The following is a 20,033-nucleotide window of genomic DNA, read 5'->3' on the forward strand; positions in this document are numbered from 1 at the left end:
GTTTATAAAAACATTGAAAATCTGTGACATCCTGTGAGTGCCTTATGTAGTCTTTATTTAGTGACACAGGTGGCTTGTGGTTTTTCACTATGTTATCTTATAAATTATCATGCTAGTAAAAATATTTTGCAAAATTCTCATAGTAATTTTTCTAGATAGTCTCTGCCTATGTGAATGTGTTTAGTCTCAGCATCAGAAAACAGTCTGAAACAAAATACTGTAGATTTTTAACCATCCCCTGCAGTTGGAATAGCACCCCACTGAGACTAAAGCTCTTGGTATCTGCAAGACCAGCTGCAGTGCTGGAAAATTCATAAAGCAGCAGAACATGGGATCAGGTAATGCCTTCAGATCCTCATGTATTATTGTGATTTATCCCAGCCTCTTACAGATTTAAGCAGTTTTAAAGGGCAGAGTTTTTAAAGAACATGCTAGATATGTGCCTTGCTTCCACCAGCTATCAAAAAAAAAATGTTTTGCGTATTTTATAGCTTGTCAGAAAAAATCCATGGGGTTTTTTTTTCAGATCTCTCCACTCTGTATTGATCTTATTACTTGTGAAACACTCTTGGTTTGGTTTTTAATATTTTCAGTGTAAATTTTAGTCTAGCAGTCTCAACTGCCTAAAAACTGTTCTAAATCTATTTAGCTTTTCTTTCCCAGGAGAAAAAAACAGAAATATTTGAAATAAGCGCTATAAATTCTGGCATGTACATATGTATTCACACACATTAAGCTATCACTACCTTCACTGCAGTAGAAGGAAAAGAGGACAAGAGACCACCTGCCTGTTATTAAGCATTTAACTTACACGTGACTGTTCCTAAAAAGCAGTATCCATGCAGACTGCCATGGATGCACACATGGCCTGCATTGTCCGGAGAGGTCAACAGCGGGAGTGATGATATGGTGCATAGAGGAGGCGGGTGCCCCCCTAGAGCGGCATACAGAGAAGTGGCCACCTCTGTGGGACAACAAAAGGGCTGTGCGCTCCTGAGCGGGAAGAAGCCAACAAAAAAAGAAGCTGTAAACCTGTGACAAAAAAGTGCATGACCAAGGGCAGCAGAACGGCCTCAGGAGTCTGAATGAAGCACCATCTTGTGCAGGGAAGCACCATCTTGTGCAGGCAAGCACAAGAAGGAGAAGACTATTTCTTTTCCATTGAAGATCATCTACAGAAGTTTTTCCTGAGCTGGACAGAGTGGTCATGGCCCTTTTTGCTTTTAACTACCTTATAACAAGCTATAAGCTACTCTGAAGAGAGCTAACATCCCTCTCTCTTGTAAAAGGTGGGGTTCCTGAAAGGGAAATCCAGAGCCATGGTTCCTGTTGTAAGTGCTCTTTATACACCTTATTCACAGCTTTTAATTTAAAAAAAAAAAAAAATGCACCAAAAATCATGGGAGTGAGATCCAGAAAAAAAAGGTTTCCATTTTTTAGCTAAGTTCCCATCCAGCTCTGCTGAAGAGTTAGATCATGCCTACGTGCAGGTTCCTGGCCCCTACCGCTTATACTGGCCAAAGTAGGCTGTTATGCTTAGACAGCACAGCAAATTGTTTTTCAAAAATGGAAACACACACTGATGTTTAGATTTCCTTGAGAGGTTAGATGGTGTGTAAGTAATCTGAATTGTTCTCTGAGACTTGTGAGCAGCAGCCTTCTAAGTTGAGCCTTAGGCAGGAATTGGGGCATCCGAATTGCTGCTTTACCCCAGATCAGGAGTGCACTTTTGAAGTTACCCTCCCACTCGCCCCCACTTACTAAGCTTTGGCTAACGTTGCAGAGCAGTCCTGGAGTGCACAAACCAGGTTCCTTCCCAGTGTCACAAACCTGGATTACATGCTCCAGGACAACAGGTAAGGCTCTGCAACTGCTCCTGGGCATTCAGGCCTTGAAGACCTAGTGTAAATCAGAGTTCAAAGAAATAACACCATTTTGCATCATTGTGCAATGACTTTTAGAAAGGTAGAGTGTGAATCAACTGTTCTCTGAAACAAAACAAGATTTCAAAAATAAATTAGTCACTAGAGGGAGCCTCTTAATCATCATATCCTAGTATCAAACCACTACTAACTTGGGCCTTCAACTCTTAGATGTTGAAGTACTTTAATAGGGTCAGTGAGTGCTACTTCCTCCAGTACTCAGTTTAAAGAAAATGAGGGTAAAAGACAAGAGTATGCAAGGCTTCTGCAAAATTCCACATTTGTTCCACATTCTGAACAAATACAGATTTTCTAAAGACTTCCCCACAGAAAAACAGGTAGACCCAGTTAGTGCAATGGCTGGGAACAGAATTAGCTTTGCCTAAACCTTTTAAAAAAGCCATCTTTACATGGCATCAGTGAGAGGGCATTCACCTTTCCCTCCTTCAAAGATCAAACACCAAAATAAGCACAAGTTGTCACTGTGAGAGAAGTCTTTAGGCCACAAGCACTACCCTCCCTCCATTATCTTCATTACACCATAGCTGTGCCCAGGTGGTAATTCCCAGCAGCCAGATTTCAATGAGCGCTACTTACAGCAGTGATCTGGTCTAGATCTCTCGGTGTTAGAAGAAGGCTACCTACAAAACAACAAAGACCTGTTCCTGCAGTGTAACTGCAGACATGCATTCAGTTTTCTGCTATACTCTAAATTTAGTAAATAACATAGCAGTTGTAGTTGGTGGTTCTCTGTTATAAATACTATAGAATTTGCTAGAAGTCCTGGAAAAACACAGGGAAAATAGGAGAGTTGTGGAAGAGAACCCAGCTGCAAGAGGGGCTCTCCCAGTCAGCAGAGCCCGGCTGGGATTGATACAACCTGGACAGAAAAACCCAGCACCTCAGAAGGTGCTTTCTTTTTAGAAAATATACAGCAGCAGAGGGCATCAGACAACAAGAAATCCTATATACGCTAATGAATCCTGAAGCACAGCGAAGGGGAATGGGAACTGGAAAGGTACAGATTGAGATGCTGTAACATAGGTGGGGATAAGGAAGCAGGCACCAAGAGAAGGAAAACCAGACACATCACTTCTCCTGTGTGTGTTGGCTGTAACCACTCCAGCATGGAAAGGCTGGGGTGGGAGAGACCCGGGGAGGGATCACCTATGGTGCTGTAACTAGCCTCAGAGGTGCTCCACTAGCAAACCAACCTGAGCACTGCAATTGGTGATGAACCACCAACTCATAACCCTTCTCTTTTAAGATATGAAAGCACAGCAAATTCTGACACTAAAGCAAGGTTGCTGTTTGCTAGTATCTCATGCTCTCCCAAAACTCTCGGTACAACAGGACTCAAAGAAGAAAAATCAAGGGAGAAAGCATTAGCCAGCATGTAACCTTAATTTGTCTCTTTGAGTGATGACTAGGAAACAGGCAGCTCTCAGAAGTGAAGCCAAATGACTCATTTTCTGCAAAAGCAAATTCAAGTCTCTTGCCGGCATTTCCTCCCCACACCTTAAAACTGTTTCTCACTGCGTGTGCAGAGATCACCCTCTCATTGCTGCAGGCACTCAGGGCTGCCATAAAGTGAAGATATTCATTCAATTTCTGCCTCTACAGACAAAGAATTGTTGCTTCGTAAGTACAGCAATTTTCTGTTTTCCTTGGAAACGAGGAGAGGTTTATGGGAAGTATTATTCATAGTGCCTTTCATTGGAGTGTCTCAGACTTGAAGGAGGTCCTTCCCTTCCCTTGAGAAACCGCTGCTTGGGCAGAAAGCATTTTAGCTACACTTCTGGTGTTCCCCAGCCCGACCCTCATGCGTGTATGAATGTCATCGTTGTGCAGACGGCAGTGGGACGTGCAGCTTAAGGGACTCCGGGATAAGTTAGACCATCCAGCCGCTTGCAAGCTCCGGTATAACACAGCTTTCCTGTGGCAAAGTGTGCATGAGCAGCTAGGGCAGATTTAAGGACTGCCTTCAGAAACAGATGCTAGACGCTGTGCTGTAGCAGCAGTCATTGTGCTGAAAAATTTGGAATGTTTTTAAGTCGACTGAAAATAAGCTCACGCTCCAGTCTATCAGCTGCCTACTTTGAGCATAACTTGACCAGGTACCGTATTCCTCCCTTTCTATGTTGGGAAATGCACGGGAAAATTTTAATGGGAATTTGGAATTTTTTTTTTCATTTGCTTCTGTAGATAAAAATATCCCGAGGAAGTTTTTAAAAGGCATTTCCCTTTACAACAACATTATTCTCATACATGCCTGACTACAAAGTCAGAGCAGTCAGCTGCAGGCAACTTGTTATCATGAGTCTGGCTTTTATTATCATGAGTCTGGCTTTTATTGTATCTATATCAACTCTAGAAAATAGGATTTTTTAGAAGACTTTTTCACAGACTGAACAGTACCAAATTGAATGGAATTACCTGGAAGACTTTTCACTGAGTATTGCCAAACTGATGCCACAAATAGGAACTGTTTTTGTGAAATGTGTATCTGAGCATCTCTAAAATTATGAATATTTTCTCTCATGCAAACTGGCTTCAATTGGGATTTCAGTATCTTGTGGGTATTTTGACAGAAAAGTAAAGACAGATTACAAAAGTACAATCGGTAAAGGAAAACAGTTAGTAAAATATGAAATATATGCAAGCTATATCCCCCCTGGATATTAAAACGGATGAAGAAAGGGATAAAATCGAAATTACTTTGGGGAGGTTAAGAAATGGGAGAGGGAGGAGTTTTGCTTTAAGCCGAATTCAATTCAGATAGCAAAGTGGACAGTTTGCTTGCAGCATGGCTTGAGTGCCACTTTGGCAAAAGCCGTCCTAAAGAGGTCCCCAAAACGGCATCCTCCAAACTGCTGGTGGCTGAATCAGGTGGGTGCTTGCTGCTGCCCCAGCTGCGGGGGCCGAGCAAGGAGCTGCACTGCAGTGCGGGGACCTGGGGCCCCCCCTGACTTCTCAGAGAGGGGAGGAACGGGGCAAGCTGCTTTCACTGTCCCTCTTGTTCCCACCTGAGCTGCTAAAGTTTCTCTGACCGGACTCCCATCGCCTCTCACTAAGGAAATGGCTTGACAGGGGTAACACCAGTCAGTGCAGTAACTGTTTTCTGTATATTACCTGCTATTCTACAGGCAGCTTCTGAGGAAACTCAGCCTTGAGCTCCAGCCTGTGCTTTGAATCAGTGTATCACTACTGTCAGGTACAGGCAGTTAGTGACAACCAATTACACAATTAAATGTGAATATTTCCAACTCCCATTCATTTCAACTGCTTTGGAGGCACAGAGTATGCATATGCAAAAGACGGCTGAGGTGTCCTCCGGTATCTTTCCTATACCTACTTAGGATGCAGCAAAGGCACAAATCCAACTGCAGGAAACTGAGCCTGAGTGTCTGTAGATAGCGATGCTGCATCAGCATTGGTACTTGTAAATACGTGCTTAGAGCCGTTTGGATGCCAATTTCCTAAGCATAGAAATTTAAATTTTCCCATTGAGGCCTGTAGTGTTGATGAATAAAATATAAGAACTATGGATATTAACTAAGCTGCTAAATACTATCATTTCTGGAAAACAAAATTTGAAACCAACATAATTTATAAAATTGAAATGCTTGGAATAGTTCAACCAGACATGGGATAAATTTGAAAGGAGTCTATTTTAAAGCCTTTGAACCAAGGTCATTTGGCCCTTACTTCAAAGCCTTTAAACAGTTTGTCTTGTCCTGGCAGTGAAAGAGAAAGCCCCAGAGGAACCTTTGCAGAAAGCAGTACAGAGAGGGGGAAAAGAGCATCACACCCTGAAATCTGACACATACAAAGAAGGAAAAGGCTCAGCTCAGAGTCAAACAACAGGAGGTCACAAATTCAGTGTGTCCTAAGGAAATGTCATCATTGGAAGAGGATGACTAGCATTTCTATAACTAAAGATCTCTCTTACAAGCCTGAAAGGAAACTTGGCACGTTATGTGAAGAAGCAGCAGGCTGGTTTCTGCGATTACAGAAAAATAAATTATATTGAGGACTGGATTTTAAAAAGCTTTTCTCTTCCTTTCTGAACAGCAAGTATTTTTCATACAGCTGAGTTGTGTAACAAAAGAGAATTATTTTGCTATTTTAAGATAAACTTCTCTACACAAAAAGAAAAATTCCTTTAAGAAGTGAAGAACTGCTAGCAATAAAAATAGCATTAATGCCTTCACTCTTCTTCATTAGGGTCTGGTCTGAGGTGCACTGAAGTAAATAAAACAGAGAGAATGTTGATAGGCTTAGATTACATTTTTTTAATCTATTTTTATTGCAGTGACTACTAGGAAGATGCAAACATGACAAGGCTCTCTCTTGGTTTTGCAGGATCTGAACACTCCAAATGCAGAAATGATTTGGCAACTAACATCTTATTGGTAAGAAAAAAGTTCATTAAGTATTGTCATATCATACTTAGATCTAAAGAGAGCAAAGTTTAATAATGACATAATACCGTATTACAAAAGAGTAGGGTTGTTTATCTATAAAGTATAGTCAATGTGAATTTTTTTGTTTGTTTGTTTTTCTTGTTCTTAACTTTTTCACAACACAAAGGTCCCAGTCTGGGCGAGAAGGATGTCAGAGGAAGTTGATCCCATTCTCAGTTTCCCAGACCAACTTCTAAACAACATCCCAAGCCACTAAAGCAAAATAACTTACACGTCATCTGTCACATGTAAATTCCCAAGTGCGACTGCTCATAGGAAGTTTGGAAACACTCAGAAAAGGAGATTTTAAAGTTATGGTCCTGACATTTTCCTTTTCATGACATCTGTTTGGGTCAATGATCAAAATTTAACACACCCTCTACATCTGGGCAGAGAGTGGTCTGGTCTGCAGCCAGGCTCACATGGGAGGGTCTTCAGCCACTTGCAGTGGGAGTGATGAATGGCCAGGCTGTTGGCTTCTTTTCTTCTTCTGTGTTTCAGGACATCCCTGGTCACACCCCTGATTCTTGGTCTGCTTCTGCAGCCACCACTGACACAGCTTTCCATCAGCACACAGCCAAACATTGTCCTGTTGATGGCTGATGACCTCGGCATAGGGGATGTAGGTTGCTATGGGAATGATACCATCAGGTAAGGAAATGGAGCATAACATTGAACAGAGCTGGTGGTTTATTTAATGTAAGACTGCAATCCTCTGCCCATCACCAGCTATTCGAGCTCTCTTCAAGTTCATTTCCTGGAGAAATGGGAGGATTTCCCATGGGTGCCATTAACAGTAAATGTAAAGCACTACCAGGATTATCTCGCAGCCTAGAGGGCGTTCCCAGGGCCAGCTCTGCTATCCCGAGCTGCTTTACTGTGGGACTATGTCAACCATTCTTGTGTATTCCTTAATTGCCTGACATTGAGAAACAGTAAGCTCTTACACGTACCTGAAGATAGAAAAGTTGTCCCATCTTTCAACATATCAGGCCTCATTACCTCATTTAACTCTGTTTTGCCATTCTTTCCCAGTCTCACATCAAAATACAGTATAAATCACTGCAATGAGCTATGTTACTATGAAATACTTCTCTTTTCTGACCCAAGGACATAGAATTTGCCTTCTCTCTGAAAATTGTGCCACGGTGTTGCCTGCTGGCTTCCTACCAGCTTGTCACTTCTTTGAACAAAACCAAATTTGGTATGATCACTCCCCTCGTTCAGCAAAGTTCTTAGAATCTCACCCTGATCAGCACCAGCCGGCAAGTTTCTGATAGGTAGCTGATGATCACAGGTAGCTGATGGGGCTCTGCGTGGCTGGGCCTCCACTTCAGCATAGCATCATCCCCAAGGCATGAGTTTTCATCTCAAAAGCCTTCTGCAAGGGTCTTCATAGGGCTTGAGAAACAAGAAGGAATGATTGGCTTGAAATTTATCCAGATAGCAATTGTTAATGAAGAAAGAAAAAAAAAAAACATTTCCCCATCACTTGAGAGAATTAAAATAAAATTAAAAAATAAAATATTTCCTGGCCATCTTCAAATAGAAGAAACTTCCAAAATAAAGATAAGTATATTATTCCTCATCCCCATTCCCTTGAAGACCCTCTGAATAATATCTGACAGTGTTGGTTGCATTTTTAGGACGCCGAACATTGATCGCCTGGCAAAGGAAGGAGTGAAACTGACCCAACACATCGCTGCGGCTCCACTTTGCACCCCCAGCAGAGCAGCTTTCCTCACTGGCAGATATCCCCTCCGATCAGGTTTGCCTTGCTAAACCAAGCAGCCTTTAAACATTGCTTTATTGCTGAAGGGAACAATGTCATACAATGGGCACAAAAGAAATGAGGGTGTGCAAATAGAAGGGGTGCCACAGACATGTCACCCCTCACTGAGGCACACAAAGACACACCAGCTAGGTCTAGTACCTTTGAGGTGGCATCTAGATTTATGGGTACAATGAACTGACCTGGGGCAGAGACGAACAAGCTCTGCAGAGCAACTTGCTCCCCCCAAGCTCGCAACTTCGGTTGCATTTTGGTGCTCTGTTGCACAGATTGCAGCCAGAATGGAGTTAGTACAAATTGTTAGATTCAAAAAAGTCATTACACAGAACATGAATAATAATAACACGTTTCTAAAGCATTAGTTACATTAATTTCTGTCATAGGCGACTCCTCATCAGATATCAGAAACAGCTCAGCCCTGCAGGGAGCAGAGTAGATCTATGCAGATGTGTGTCCGTTCCCTCCAGTTGAGGTGCAGAATGAGTCATTTACAGGAAAACTTTGTTACCTATGTGTCAGAATTCATCCGTCCTATGAAACAACAGTTTGACAGCTATATTATTTTTCCCAAGCTCTTTTCTTCTCTTTTGAAGAAAAAATACTATCCTGTCAAACTGCATCCCTGAGATGAAGAGGTATGAAAAACAAATAGCTCTACATGTTTCTAACAGCGACTCTCTAACACTTGTTCTATTGCAAATAATCTTCAGTGTCTTCATTCCTGTGGCATTTTAAAGCTGACATGTCGTCCTACTTTTATCATGACAGCTCCTACTGAGATAGATAGCTTGAAAACACACATGAGCTTGTACAGACTGGCTCCCACTGTAACAACAGGGCCAGAGACGTTCAACGCTTCCATGACAGATTGTATGTCACATAACATTGTATGATGGGGTTACGCCAGTATATAATTCTGAATAACAGGGTGTAAACCTGCAGGTGAGAAGATTGCCGTGCTAGATAGCTGCTCTGTGGTTTCAGAAGTTGGATAGCAGCCACGCCACTGTGCAGGGAAATCTTGAGTTCCCAGGCAGCCTTATGCAAGCTGGAGTTTGAGACTGACAGAGGGCTGACATCTCCCTACCCTCCTCCCTGCCCTCACAGTCACACTAAGTAAGTGCCCTTCATACAGCCTGGATGCCGCTGTGACATATAAAAGCTCCTATACAACTGTGCCATTCCAAACAAAGCAAAACGTCTCGTTATGAGGTACAAAGAAGAATAGGTATTATACAGTGGAGAGACTTAACTCTTTCTTATTCTTGTCCAGTGTCCTAGATGCTTTTCCCCAAAAAAACAGCATTAGGATAAACATTTAACACTATAATACCAATGAAACCAGGAAACAAAGAAGTGTGTTTGACAAAAGTACTCTACCAGTTATACTTACTAAGATTGTTTATTATTGTGTTTTGTAGGGATGGATGCTATAAACAATTACCGTGTTATTTTTTGGAATGGCGGCTCAGGAGGGCTTCCTCCGAATGAAACCACTTTTGCCAAAATACTGCAGCAGCAAGGCTACAGCACAGGACTGATAGGTATGGGAACACTCCTGAAGATGGCCTAGAATGTGTTTCACCTGCACATCTCACTCAATCCATTTGTTTTAGTTAGCAACTGCTCATACCTCAGCTGTAATATTTTTATTTCCTGATTTAAGAATATCTTGTAAGAAGAAATCCTGGCCAAGAAGAATCTTTCTCAAAAGAACAAGCATCTGACAAAGTGAATAATCTTTACTGTTGACCTGCTTTCAAGCACAGCTGTGGTTGTTAAAATATATAATGGAAAATATGTTAATATTTTTGAATACTATCCTATCAGGTATATGATAATTTTTCCAATGCTGTTTCATAAAAAACAAAAACATGAGTCCCATTTAAATATGCATGCCGATGCTTTACACAGCTCAGAGCAGATTCACAACAAAAGGCAACAGCTGCTACTTAAAACAATGGAGCCAGTTCATAATATCACAGGATTTGGCCTTTCAAAAACAGAAACAAAGCAATTCTTTTTTCTTTAATTAGAGCTTGCCTCTAGTTCACCAAGATTTCACTACAGCCCACAAAACATTGCCTCCTGCAGCACTAATAAGAATCCCATTTTACTTTCTATTTTACAGGACTTCTTTTTTAATACATTTGTAACTTTTGGTCATGATCCAGCTGCACATAATTATTTATCTTAGATACATCACATAGTTCCACAGACTGATAAAACACAAACATTCCTGAGCCGAATTTTCAGCTATTTGCCCTACCTCATCTGAGCATCTAAATGTCAATATCCAAAATCTATATCTGACATAAAAAAAATCGGCTGCACAAATAAACTGAATTTACTAATAAAAGCGTCTGCAGGAATGGATTTGTATTCATTCAGCAGAATAAATCTAAACCATACAGGACAATACTAAACAAAGCTCTCCAAGCATTTTAAGTTCTATGTTACTGAGTCTTCTTTCCTGTTATTTTTGTAGCGATATTATTTTGGTTCTTTTAATCAGCTCACGTCTATTAGCCATGTGCTTCAGCTTGGCTTCAGTATGTAATCACTAACAAAACAATCAGATTTGTCTCCACTTTGCCAAAGGAATTGCCCTGCAGGGAGATTGTGCTGCATCCCTCCTAGAAGCTAGCAAAATGGGCTGGCATTTTACCTGTGGGCATCTCAGCTAAAATCATACCATAGATGCCAAGAGCATCACTTAGTTTAACTGGATTGACAGATTCTGATTAATTGCACCTTAGGGGATGATGGAAAGCACTGGTGATAAGTGACACAAAAAACCCCATAAGAACAACTTTACATTCAAGTCATGAAGCAAGAAATCTTACAGAACATCTACCCACATCACCACAGCTGAATGAGCACTAAATAGTCTTACCTGAATGGTTTGTGATTGTTTTTCTCTGAGCACAACCAATTTAACTGCAGAGTTAAATCCTATTAATAACCTGCTGCCTGATGTGATAATGAGACTTTTTATTGGGAAATGCTTTGCAGATTTTTTGTGGTTGGAAAGCCAATGTTGTATAACATATGCCCTCAAGACTAATTTATCTTAATTATACACTTAGTTTATCTTCTGGAGATTTGAGTCTTTTGTAGCATGTCAGAAGCCTTTATCGACCTCAGCTGGAGATTTAGGTGTTGGAATGCATCTGAAGTCCAAAGATACTTTAGCTGCACCTGTATTTATGACTAATGCATCTATGTATGGATTACAAACCTGTTTCATTGTATCACTGGCTCTAAATATGTCAAGAGGTAAACTGAGTAGACGTTTTAGCTGAAAGCAATTCATCCACCTAGAATAGAACTTTCACTCCTTCTTTATACCCAAAAAGCAGCAATTTTTTTCCTCTGAAGTAGTTTTTTCTGCTCCTATTGTAATGCACAGCAACTCTGTTGAAACCTACTCAGGGTTGGCTGCTAGTATATGTATTGGTAACATAGTGAATCAGTTGTTTAGGATAATATCCTTCTTTAAGTACACAGTTCTTTACTCCACAATAATAATTAGTTGCAAATTAGTTTTCAGGTAAAATTTTAAAAGTTCATTTTGATCTATAGATCTGGTATCCAAGGCCTGCATTACATCAGAGATCATAACATGCAATTAAACTGCATCTCCCTGATGAGAGGTAGATTTTGGTCACTTGATTCACATATTCTCAAGCCTCAGTGTTTGAGCCAAATGAGCCAACTTTGTTATGTCTCTGTGTGAGTGCCTAACCAGTCTGTTCGAATAGACTGGAGGGGAAGCAAAAGCATGGTTTTGATGTGCCACTCATCATAATAGTGAACATATGTTCGTAATAAAGAACAACTTGTATTGCGAAAGGTCAGGAGATGTTCCTTTTGATACATGAAGACTTCAGAATTTAAAAGGCGGTGGCTTTGACTTTTTAAATTTGATGAAATGCAAATAAATGGCAAAAGTACTTATAAAACAAAGCCTTTTATCCTCATCCAGTATACAGAGATATTATCAGCAAAGTTACTTACATATGTACAGCTTCATGAGAAATACTGATCTCCCGAGCTCAAGTTCTTCCAGATCCAGTGGTTTGTCTGGCAAACCCACTGCTGAGCTGCCAGTTACTTGACTATGCTATCCATAGCTTCCCTTATCAGTCTGGCACCAACACGTCGCCGAGTGTTGCCATAGTCCTGACATCAAGCCATTCAAAACTTTCCAGAAACAAGTCTGCATAGCGTCTTGAAGGTAAAGAGACAACAGAACAGTGTTCTTTTGCCCTGTGCTTACAAAAGGGCTTCTTCCTCCTGTTTCATACCTGACAGGTCGCCAGGAAGGCCATACATTTTTGCTTGGCTCTGAAAACCTGAATTTTTCTCAATTTCTAGTTCCCTTTATAGTCCAATTTTTTTTACATTTGATCAAAGCTACAGGGCATGAATATGTATACAGCGCACCAATAACTCTGTTGGAAATTTATAATTTGTAGAGGTTTACTTTCATCAATCGTAAGGTGTATCCCACTATATCACTACATACTCAGTATATATGTGCAGGATGAAGAAGTTGTCACAAGTAGGAAAAAAACCGACTGTTTTTTGAGAAATGTTTTGTACAAGGAAAAGCCCGTTTTTAAATATTATCTCTTTACATTTTAATAATGTGTATTTTCAGGGAAGTGGCATCAAGGTGTTAACTGTGAATCCCGCAACGACCATTGTCATCACCCTTTAAACCACGGGTTTGACTATTTTTATGGGATGCCTTTTACGCTAATAAGTGACTGCCAACCAACGGAAACACCAGAGATGGACAGAGTCTTTAGAAGGAAACTCTGGGTTTACACTCAGATGATTGGCCTCGTTACACTCACCGCTGCCCTAGGAAGACTGACCGGCTTGATTTCAGTCCGCTGGAAAATGCTGACCTGCCTTGCTGGGTTTAGTCTCCTGTTCTTCATATCCTGGTTCTCAAGTTATGGGTTTGTACGATACTGGAACTGCATTATGATGAGAAACCACGAAGTTACTGAGCAGCCAATGGTGACAGACAGGACTACGTCTCTTATCCTGAAAGAGTCAATTTCTTTTATTGAAAGGTAAAGTGTGTTTCCTTTGGTCACATTTCTTCTGGTTCTTGCATGTCTTGCAACTTTTAAACAGCTATGTGAAGTCTTTATAATTTTTATAATATTATATAGCATTGTAAGTACTGTTATGACTATTAATTATTAATAATATTAATTATGATATCATGTTATTAAACAAAAAAATTAGCTGCTGCTTAAGGATATCTGTTATTCCTAGCTTCACTAAAGCTCATGATATTTCCAAATTTCCATGGGCTGGATTGAATATTTCTAGCCTATTTTGAGGAAAGACATATTTCTATCCATGAGACCCACACTGCAGTTTTAAGGGATAGCAGCTGATGCAGAAATGTGTGTGTGGGCTGGGGAAGGAGAAGTAGAGCTGTGAGGTAGCCTTATCGTACGGACTGACATGTGGGCAACAGCTGGCAGGAGATGAACCTGCCGCCTTTGTTTCAGTAGCACTGTGGTGGTTTGCAATAGCAGAAAGTGGAGCTTCAATCTGGAACGTTTCTACCTATGATTCAGGGAAAAAAGAGGGTCATTTTATATAAGCCAAACGTTACTTTATCAGACAGATCCTAATCACTGGGGTTTAATACCTAACAAAGTAAGATGTTTCTGAAGTGATTGTTGAAATATGTATATATGCAAATCATAATACCATTTTCCATTACAACTGACCTCTGCATGTATTGAGAACCTTCCTCCCTAATAACAAAGTGTTGATTTCTGTTTTTTAGAAATAAGCACAAGCCATTCCTCCTCTTTCTTTCCTTTTTACACTCCCACACCCCTCTCCTCACCACAGAGAAGTTTCTTGGGAGGAGCAGCCATGGTTTATATGGAGACAATGTAGAAGAGATGGACTGGATGGTGGGTAAGTCACCATAGCAAATAACAATGTCCCCAACTACATAATACCTAGGTCTGAATATATAATAAAAATGCAGTTGTTATTAAAAGAACAAGGAAGAGAAATAAAAACAAGAAGGAAAAAAGTCCTAAGCTTTTCATGAGCATCTGTCAATCTTGTATGAGCACTGTTGGCTTATAGTGTTGGCTTTTTGTTTCCTCCAGTCTTGGACCAAATGAGTCTTTCTGTTCACTCAGTTCTTTTGGTCTAGTGTTTACCAGTTTTAACCATGTCCCCTTGGCTCCTGCCAAGGAGCTCTCCTGTTTTTCTTACACTAAATACTACATGAAGTGAGAATTATTTCATTTTCTGTGATTATTAAAGATCAGGTAATTTCAGCCTCTTATGGTCATGTCTTATCTATTTCTAAGCAGGACACATTAGAAGGTGATAAAACTGATACACAAATTAATGCCAGGTGTAAACCAGCAGGCTATTTCTCTGTGACTGCTGCATTCAGCAGAGTACTGAATATTTTTCAGCCCCATTCACAAATCCAGAAATGTTCGTAAATGTTAATTGGTATGCCTCCAGAAATTAGATTCATGTTATTTTTTAGCCTGTTTTTTGGAGTGGAAGAAGAATTTTTTATCATCCAGTCATGGTGGAGGAAAAGTAGCCACATCTGCAAAAGGCATAAGAATCAGGTACACATACAGAAAGAATTGGCTTTCAAACCTACCTGTTAAATGCTTAAACACTGGTGTGTTAAACACACCACAAATATAATTAAGAACATCAGAAACAGCTCAAGAACCACTTTTAAATAAAAAAGAACTATATTATTAATGCATATTATATTCAGCCAGTAATTTAATGCAAATACTAACTGTGGTCTAGACAATGTAAGATAAGGGTACATGACATTTTTTCCTCATTTCTCACGATGGCCATGACTGATGCAGAATCTAACTTTTGGGGGGCCTTGGATCATGCTTTCTTTCCATATTTTTACAGCACACGGCACCTCTGCCCTTTATGATACAGGCTTCTGGTCTGTGACTGTGGTTCTTGCACTCCTTTATTATAATATTAATAATAAAGGTGTTACAGCACATCACAATTTTTCTCTGCTTTTACAGACAGTGAAATCACAACTACAAATCTTGATCCTAAAAAACTCTTCTCTTAAACAATGAGCAGCCCTACATAGATAAGAAATTACATTGATGAATGTTTACAAGCCAGAGGCTAAAATTTATGTAGTGTAAGCAATATTTTTGCTTTTTAATACACACATATTCCTGTGTTTACAGGCCAGGTTCTAGACGCTGTTGACAAGGAAGGCTTGAAAAATACTACACTAGTTTACTTTGCCTCTGATCATGGTGGATGGCTGGAAAGACAAGAAGGCAAAAGGCAGCTGGGTGGCTGGAACGGAATATACAGAGGTAAGAGCTGTCAGGGACAGTGACAGCCCAGCAATAACTAGCAAAGTACTCAGGACAAACCTAAAGCTTAGATAAGACTGTACGCTCAAGGAGTAACAGTGTTTTATCACTGAGAAGCAAATTTGTCTCATTCTAATCAGGCATGTAAAAATTGAGATAATTCTAGCATGTGCAGGTATTCTTTATAAGCATGAATTCTCAAACTGGCATTTCCTCATGAGGCAACTGATCACAAGTTAATTTTGATTAAGCATGTGTAACTTCTCATTAAATATTAGTTGCATCTTACATCTGAACCCTTGCCTTAACTACAACAGGTATGTTACAGGATTGTAAAAGAGAGAGGAGAACTAGGCTGGGAAATCACTTTATGCCTGAAAATTTTATCCACACTGTGTTCTGATGGGGCAATGTGTTTGTAAAACAATAGAAGGGAGTAAGTATGTAAGGTCATTCGAGGGGTCTGATATAGTGAACACTCACTGATGATGAGGAGAAGGAGCTTAGCCCTTCCCAAAAGGGTAAGGAAGGCTCATAAAGGTAACATTAGACAGCTTATGATAATACAATAACATTTGTCTAAAAATTCTGTTTTAAATGAATTTTTTTTTTTTTTTTTTTTTTAATGAAAGGTGGAAAAGCTATGGGAGGCTGGGAAGGAGGAATCCGAGTCCCAGGGATATTTAGATGGCCAGGAGTGTTACCTGCAGGCACAGTCATTGATGAACCTACAAGCCTTATGGACATTTATCCTACAGTAGTTCATCTGGCTGGAGGGGTGTTACCCCAGGACAGGTACAAACTCAAGTGTCTTTACTCCTCCTTCTCTCCCAAGACGATGGAAAATCTAGTTTGGAAACACATTCTGAGTCTGACATTTTCTTTTTCACTCCTGCTCCTTTTCTAGACACATAAATGTTACCACAGCTCAGTCACCTCTTCTCTACATTTCAGATCTAGCATCTACCTGCAATCTTCTACAAGCATCTTCCCCATTCAGAGCTGGCAGTTCCAGCAAGAGGTGTGCAGAGGGAACGCAGCCCTGTACAGCTTACCCCAGTCTGATGGTGTCCCTTTTTTCTGCTAGGGTAGTTGATGGCCGGGATCTGATGCCTTTACTGCGAGGAACAGTTGAGCACTCAGAGCACGAGTTCCTGTTTCATTACTGTGGTATTCACTTACATGCTGTGCGGTGGCACCAGAAGGACAGTGAGTACGGAACTTCTTTCCCCAAGAATTAGGTTCAATCTATGGGAGAGCAGTTTTGTCTCACACATTATTTCTGGGATTGTAGCTTTCCAAGTAGTTCCAGATGTAACGTGGTAAAGAACTTACTAGCATTGCCTGTACTTACATGGCACAAAGAGTTTGTTTGTGGCTTCAAGGCAGGCTACTGGAACTCAGGATGGGTCTTGTTCACCTCTCTATCTGAATGCAAGGCCTGGGGAGTCCACGCCCTCCTTGTCTCAAGGAGAAGTCCTTACATCAGTTTTTGCCTGTCCTTCTGCTACCTTAACAAGGAAGCAAGCCATGGAAACCCCAAAACTTTTTTTCATGTCTTAATAAAAAACGTCAGGGATAACTGATACTTGCTGAAAATTTTGGAGAAATTTTCAAACATCAGAAATAATTTTACATTATTGGCTTTATTCTATGGCACTTAATTTTAAATGAAATTACAATACTATATCAACTAATAAGTGTAGAGCTGAAGTGCAATCAGAAACGAACTCTAGAAAAATATTCACTCCTCTAATGCCTTGTGATAACCGCCAGTGTCATCACAAGGATGATGACAAGCAAGCCTTCTTTCTTTCCTGCCAGGTGGAGCCATCTGGAAGGCTCATTATGTGACCCCTGTCTTCCGTCCACTCGGGGCTGGGGCTTGTTATGATAGAGGATTTTGCCCATGTTTTGGGGAAGGCGTGACCCATCATGACCCTCCGTTGCTGTTTGATCTCTTGCGAGACCCTTCTGAAGCCAAACCTCTGTCGGCTGACACCGAGCCCCTCTTTGACACTGTAATAAGGAAGATTGGAAGAGCCATAGAAGAGCATCGCAGCACGCTGACCCCAGTCCCCGAGCAGCTCTCCTTGTACAACGCTGTGTGGAAGCCGTGGCTGCAGCCGTGCTGTGGGACGTTCCCATTCTGTTGGTGTGATAAGGAAGGCGATAATAAAATTGCTGACCTATAAAGGAAAAAACCAAAGTTACTTCCTCAAAAGGGTTTTTAGATCAAGAGTGTTTTCTTTGGGGGTGTTGATTGGTGGGTTGGTTGGTTGGTTGGTTGTTTTAATGGAGCCTTTATTTGAGAATTGTTCTAGTGAATGGCACAGTATTTGGCAAAGGTGGCTTTAGGATGGACACTCAGGGAGGGATCAAGACAGAATGATATGAAGAACATGTTTTAACTTTCATCTGCTGACAATTGGATGAATAGTTCAAATGCACTGAAGCGGGCCAAGATTAGAGCTGTACAAGTAATGATATAACTTATGTTTTGTTGTTTATGAATGTATACTTAGAAGCTTTGCTTTGTTTTTTTGTTCTGAATTTCTAAGTGATTCCTGGACTGAAGTCTCCCTTAATTTTGTTATCCTTATTGGCGATGCATAAAATGTTCCTATAATAAATTTTTGCAGACTACTTCTTCCAAAATAATTCAAAAATAATTTTGCCCACAGTTCCTCACAAAATCTCCTTTAAAAGTAGCTTTCTTCTTTCCTTGTAGCTAGTGCCTCCAGCAGCAGTGATGATGGCAGCTGATTAGCCGGGGGCTTCCAGATCAGGAGAAATTGCCTGTGTGAGGCATAAAGCTTGGAAACGTGACAAGCTGGGTAACAGCTGTCTGTGCTTTCAAGAATGATGGGACTCCTCTGATTGGAGTCAGCCTCTTTCGATGGAGAACACAAAAGGGGAAGGATTTTCTCTTTCCAAAGCTCCCATTGCACCCAGCTCCCTAAGCAGCACTGGCAACGGCGTAGTGGCACTGATGGTCACAGAAGCACCACGCTGATAACCACTTCAGTCATTTGGGCACAGGATTGCACGAGTTACCTTCCTGCCCATATCTCGGTCGTAACTGGTTCCTGCTAACAAGTAGTAGGTTCAGAAAAGACTCTTTGCAAGATGCCCAATACTAATTATGAAAACAAACAAACTCTAAATTACTATTAAAAAAAGAAATAGAGAATTAAGGGGCTTTTTTCTTCACAAGTTAAATTTTCATCCCACCAAACAGCTAGATTTACTTAGATCTATCTCCTTTGCTGCTGTAAATTCAGTTCTTTCCTTCTTTGTGTTAAAATAGTTGTTCCTATTAAAGAGGCCCTGCAGGTAATGCTTTTCATTGTAGGGTACAATATATATCTGTTCACATAGACAAGTTTACACTGGTATATCTGAATATGTAGGCATCTGAGAACATAATTTGCCCATTCAATTTATTTCACACGTTTTTTACTATTTTTCTAACTATCGTGCTAGGACCCATTTCAGTTGTTCATCTCCTTTGATAAATGTTCAGTTTAATTTGGTTTTGTTTTCCCCCTTGTTTCCCGCAATTCAGCCACCAGGAAATCTGTAGGTAAACAAAGCCCTACAGCTTAAAAGCAAATTTTTACTGTATGCTGTGACTTCATGCATTTCACAGACTGTTACAATTCACCCAGATGCTCCATCAGTGCTGTTGATGAGAAAGGCACTCAGTCTTACTGTGAAAACTTCAAGAGATGAAGTGAATCCGTCACTTCACATGTACTGGATTGTTGCCTAATTTCCTCCATTGTTAAGAGTGTGTGCTTTATTTCTCATTTGAATGTATTCTATTTCACTGGTTCTTTCTTGGCTAGATTTAAAGGTCCTTTCATATGCAATGTGCAGTATTTTCTTTATATGAAATTACTGTAATCAGACTGGCATTCTTGAATTTTCTCAGTCATTTTCCAAGATCTCACTTTCATTCTCAAGCCAGTTTAGTACCTGGGATTTTATATTCTCTCAGTTTTTCAACACCTTTAAAAATATGTGGGTATAATACTTGTTCATATGATTGACTGAACCTGTTTTTCTTGCACTAAAATACTTCATAGTACTGTAGGATATCCATTTGGAGCTAGAGAGTACAGGAAGACATCTGAGCTAGAATTTGTCCTGGATACTGATGTTTGCCCATGAAAGCACAGTTATCGGGCCCTGCTGACATGCCAAGTGCCGTGGGATCAGCAAATGTTCAGGGCTTGGTAACACGGACATTACGTGTGGAACAGCCATCAGCAATAATAAAGGCTGCCTTGACAAAACCATACTGTCTTTCTTTTGGTTAGTCAGCAGACAATGGTATCCTGCTTTCTTGTGCAGCTGAAGCTGAAAAACAACTTTTTAAAATTCCTTTAGTTTCTTTTTTCTTTGGGAATTCTAACCTTACATTCACCTATGTTAAGTGATAGGAGCAGGGCCGCCTCCT

General features: G+C 40.4%; 1 protein-coding gene across 1 annotated transcript; it reads left to right on the forward strand.

Annotated features, from left to right (window-relative positions):
• Nucleotides 1-3,959: 3,959 nt before the first annotated feature.
• On the forward strand, nucleotides 3,960-17,809 carry LOC103923023 (arylsulfatase D-like). Its single transcript, XM_009331268.1, has 11 exons — nucleotides 3,960-4,039; nucleotides 6,288-6,337; nucleotides 6,890-7,039; nucleotides 8,035-8,156; nucleotides 9,602-9,724; nucleotides 12,847-13,270; nucleotides 14,005-14,141; nucleotides 15,434-15,568; nucleotides 16,201-16,363; nucleotides 16,656-16,777; nucleotides 17,393-17,809. The coding sequence occupies exons 2-11, from the start codon at nucleotides 6,312-6,314 to the stop codon at nucleotides 17,761-17,763; spliced, it is 1,773 nt and encodes a 590-aa protein (XP_009329543.1). The 5' UTR covers nucleotides 3,960-4,039; nucleotides 6,288-6,311; the 3' UTR covers nucleotides 17,764-17,809.
• Nucleotides 17,810-20,033: the final 2,224 nt, after the last annotated feature.

This window comes from Pygoscelis adeliae, unplaced genomic scaffold (genome assembly GCF_000699105.1).
Source record: "Pygoscelis adeliae isolate BGI_AS28 unplaced genomic scaffold, ASM69910v1 Scaffold149, whole genome shotgun sequence".
Lineage (NCBI taxonomy): Eukaryota > Metazoa > Chordata > Aves > Sphenisciformes > Spheniscidae > Pygoscelis > Pygoscelis adeliae.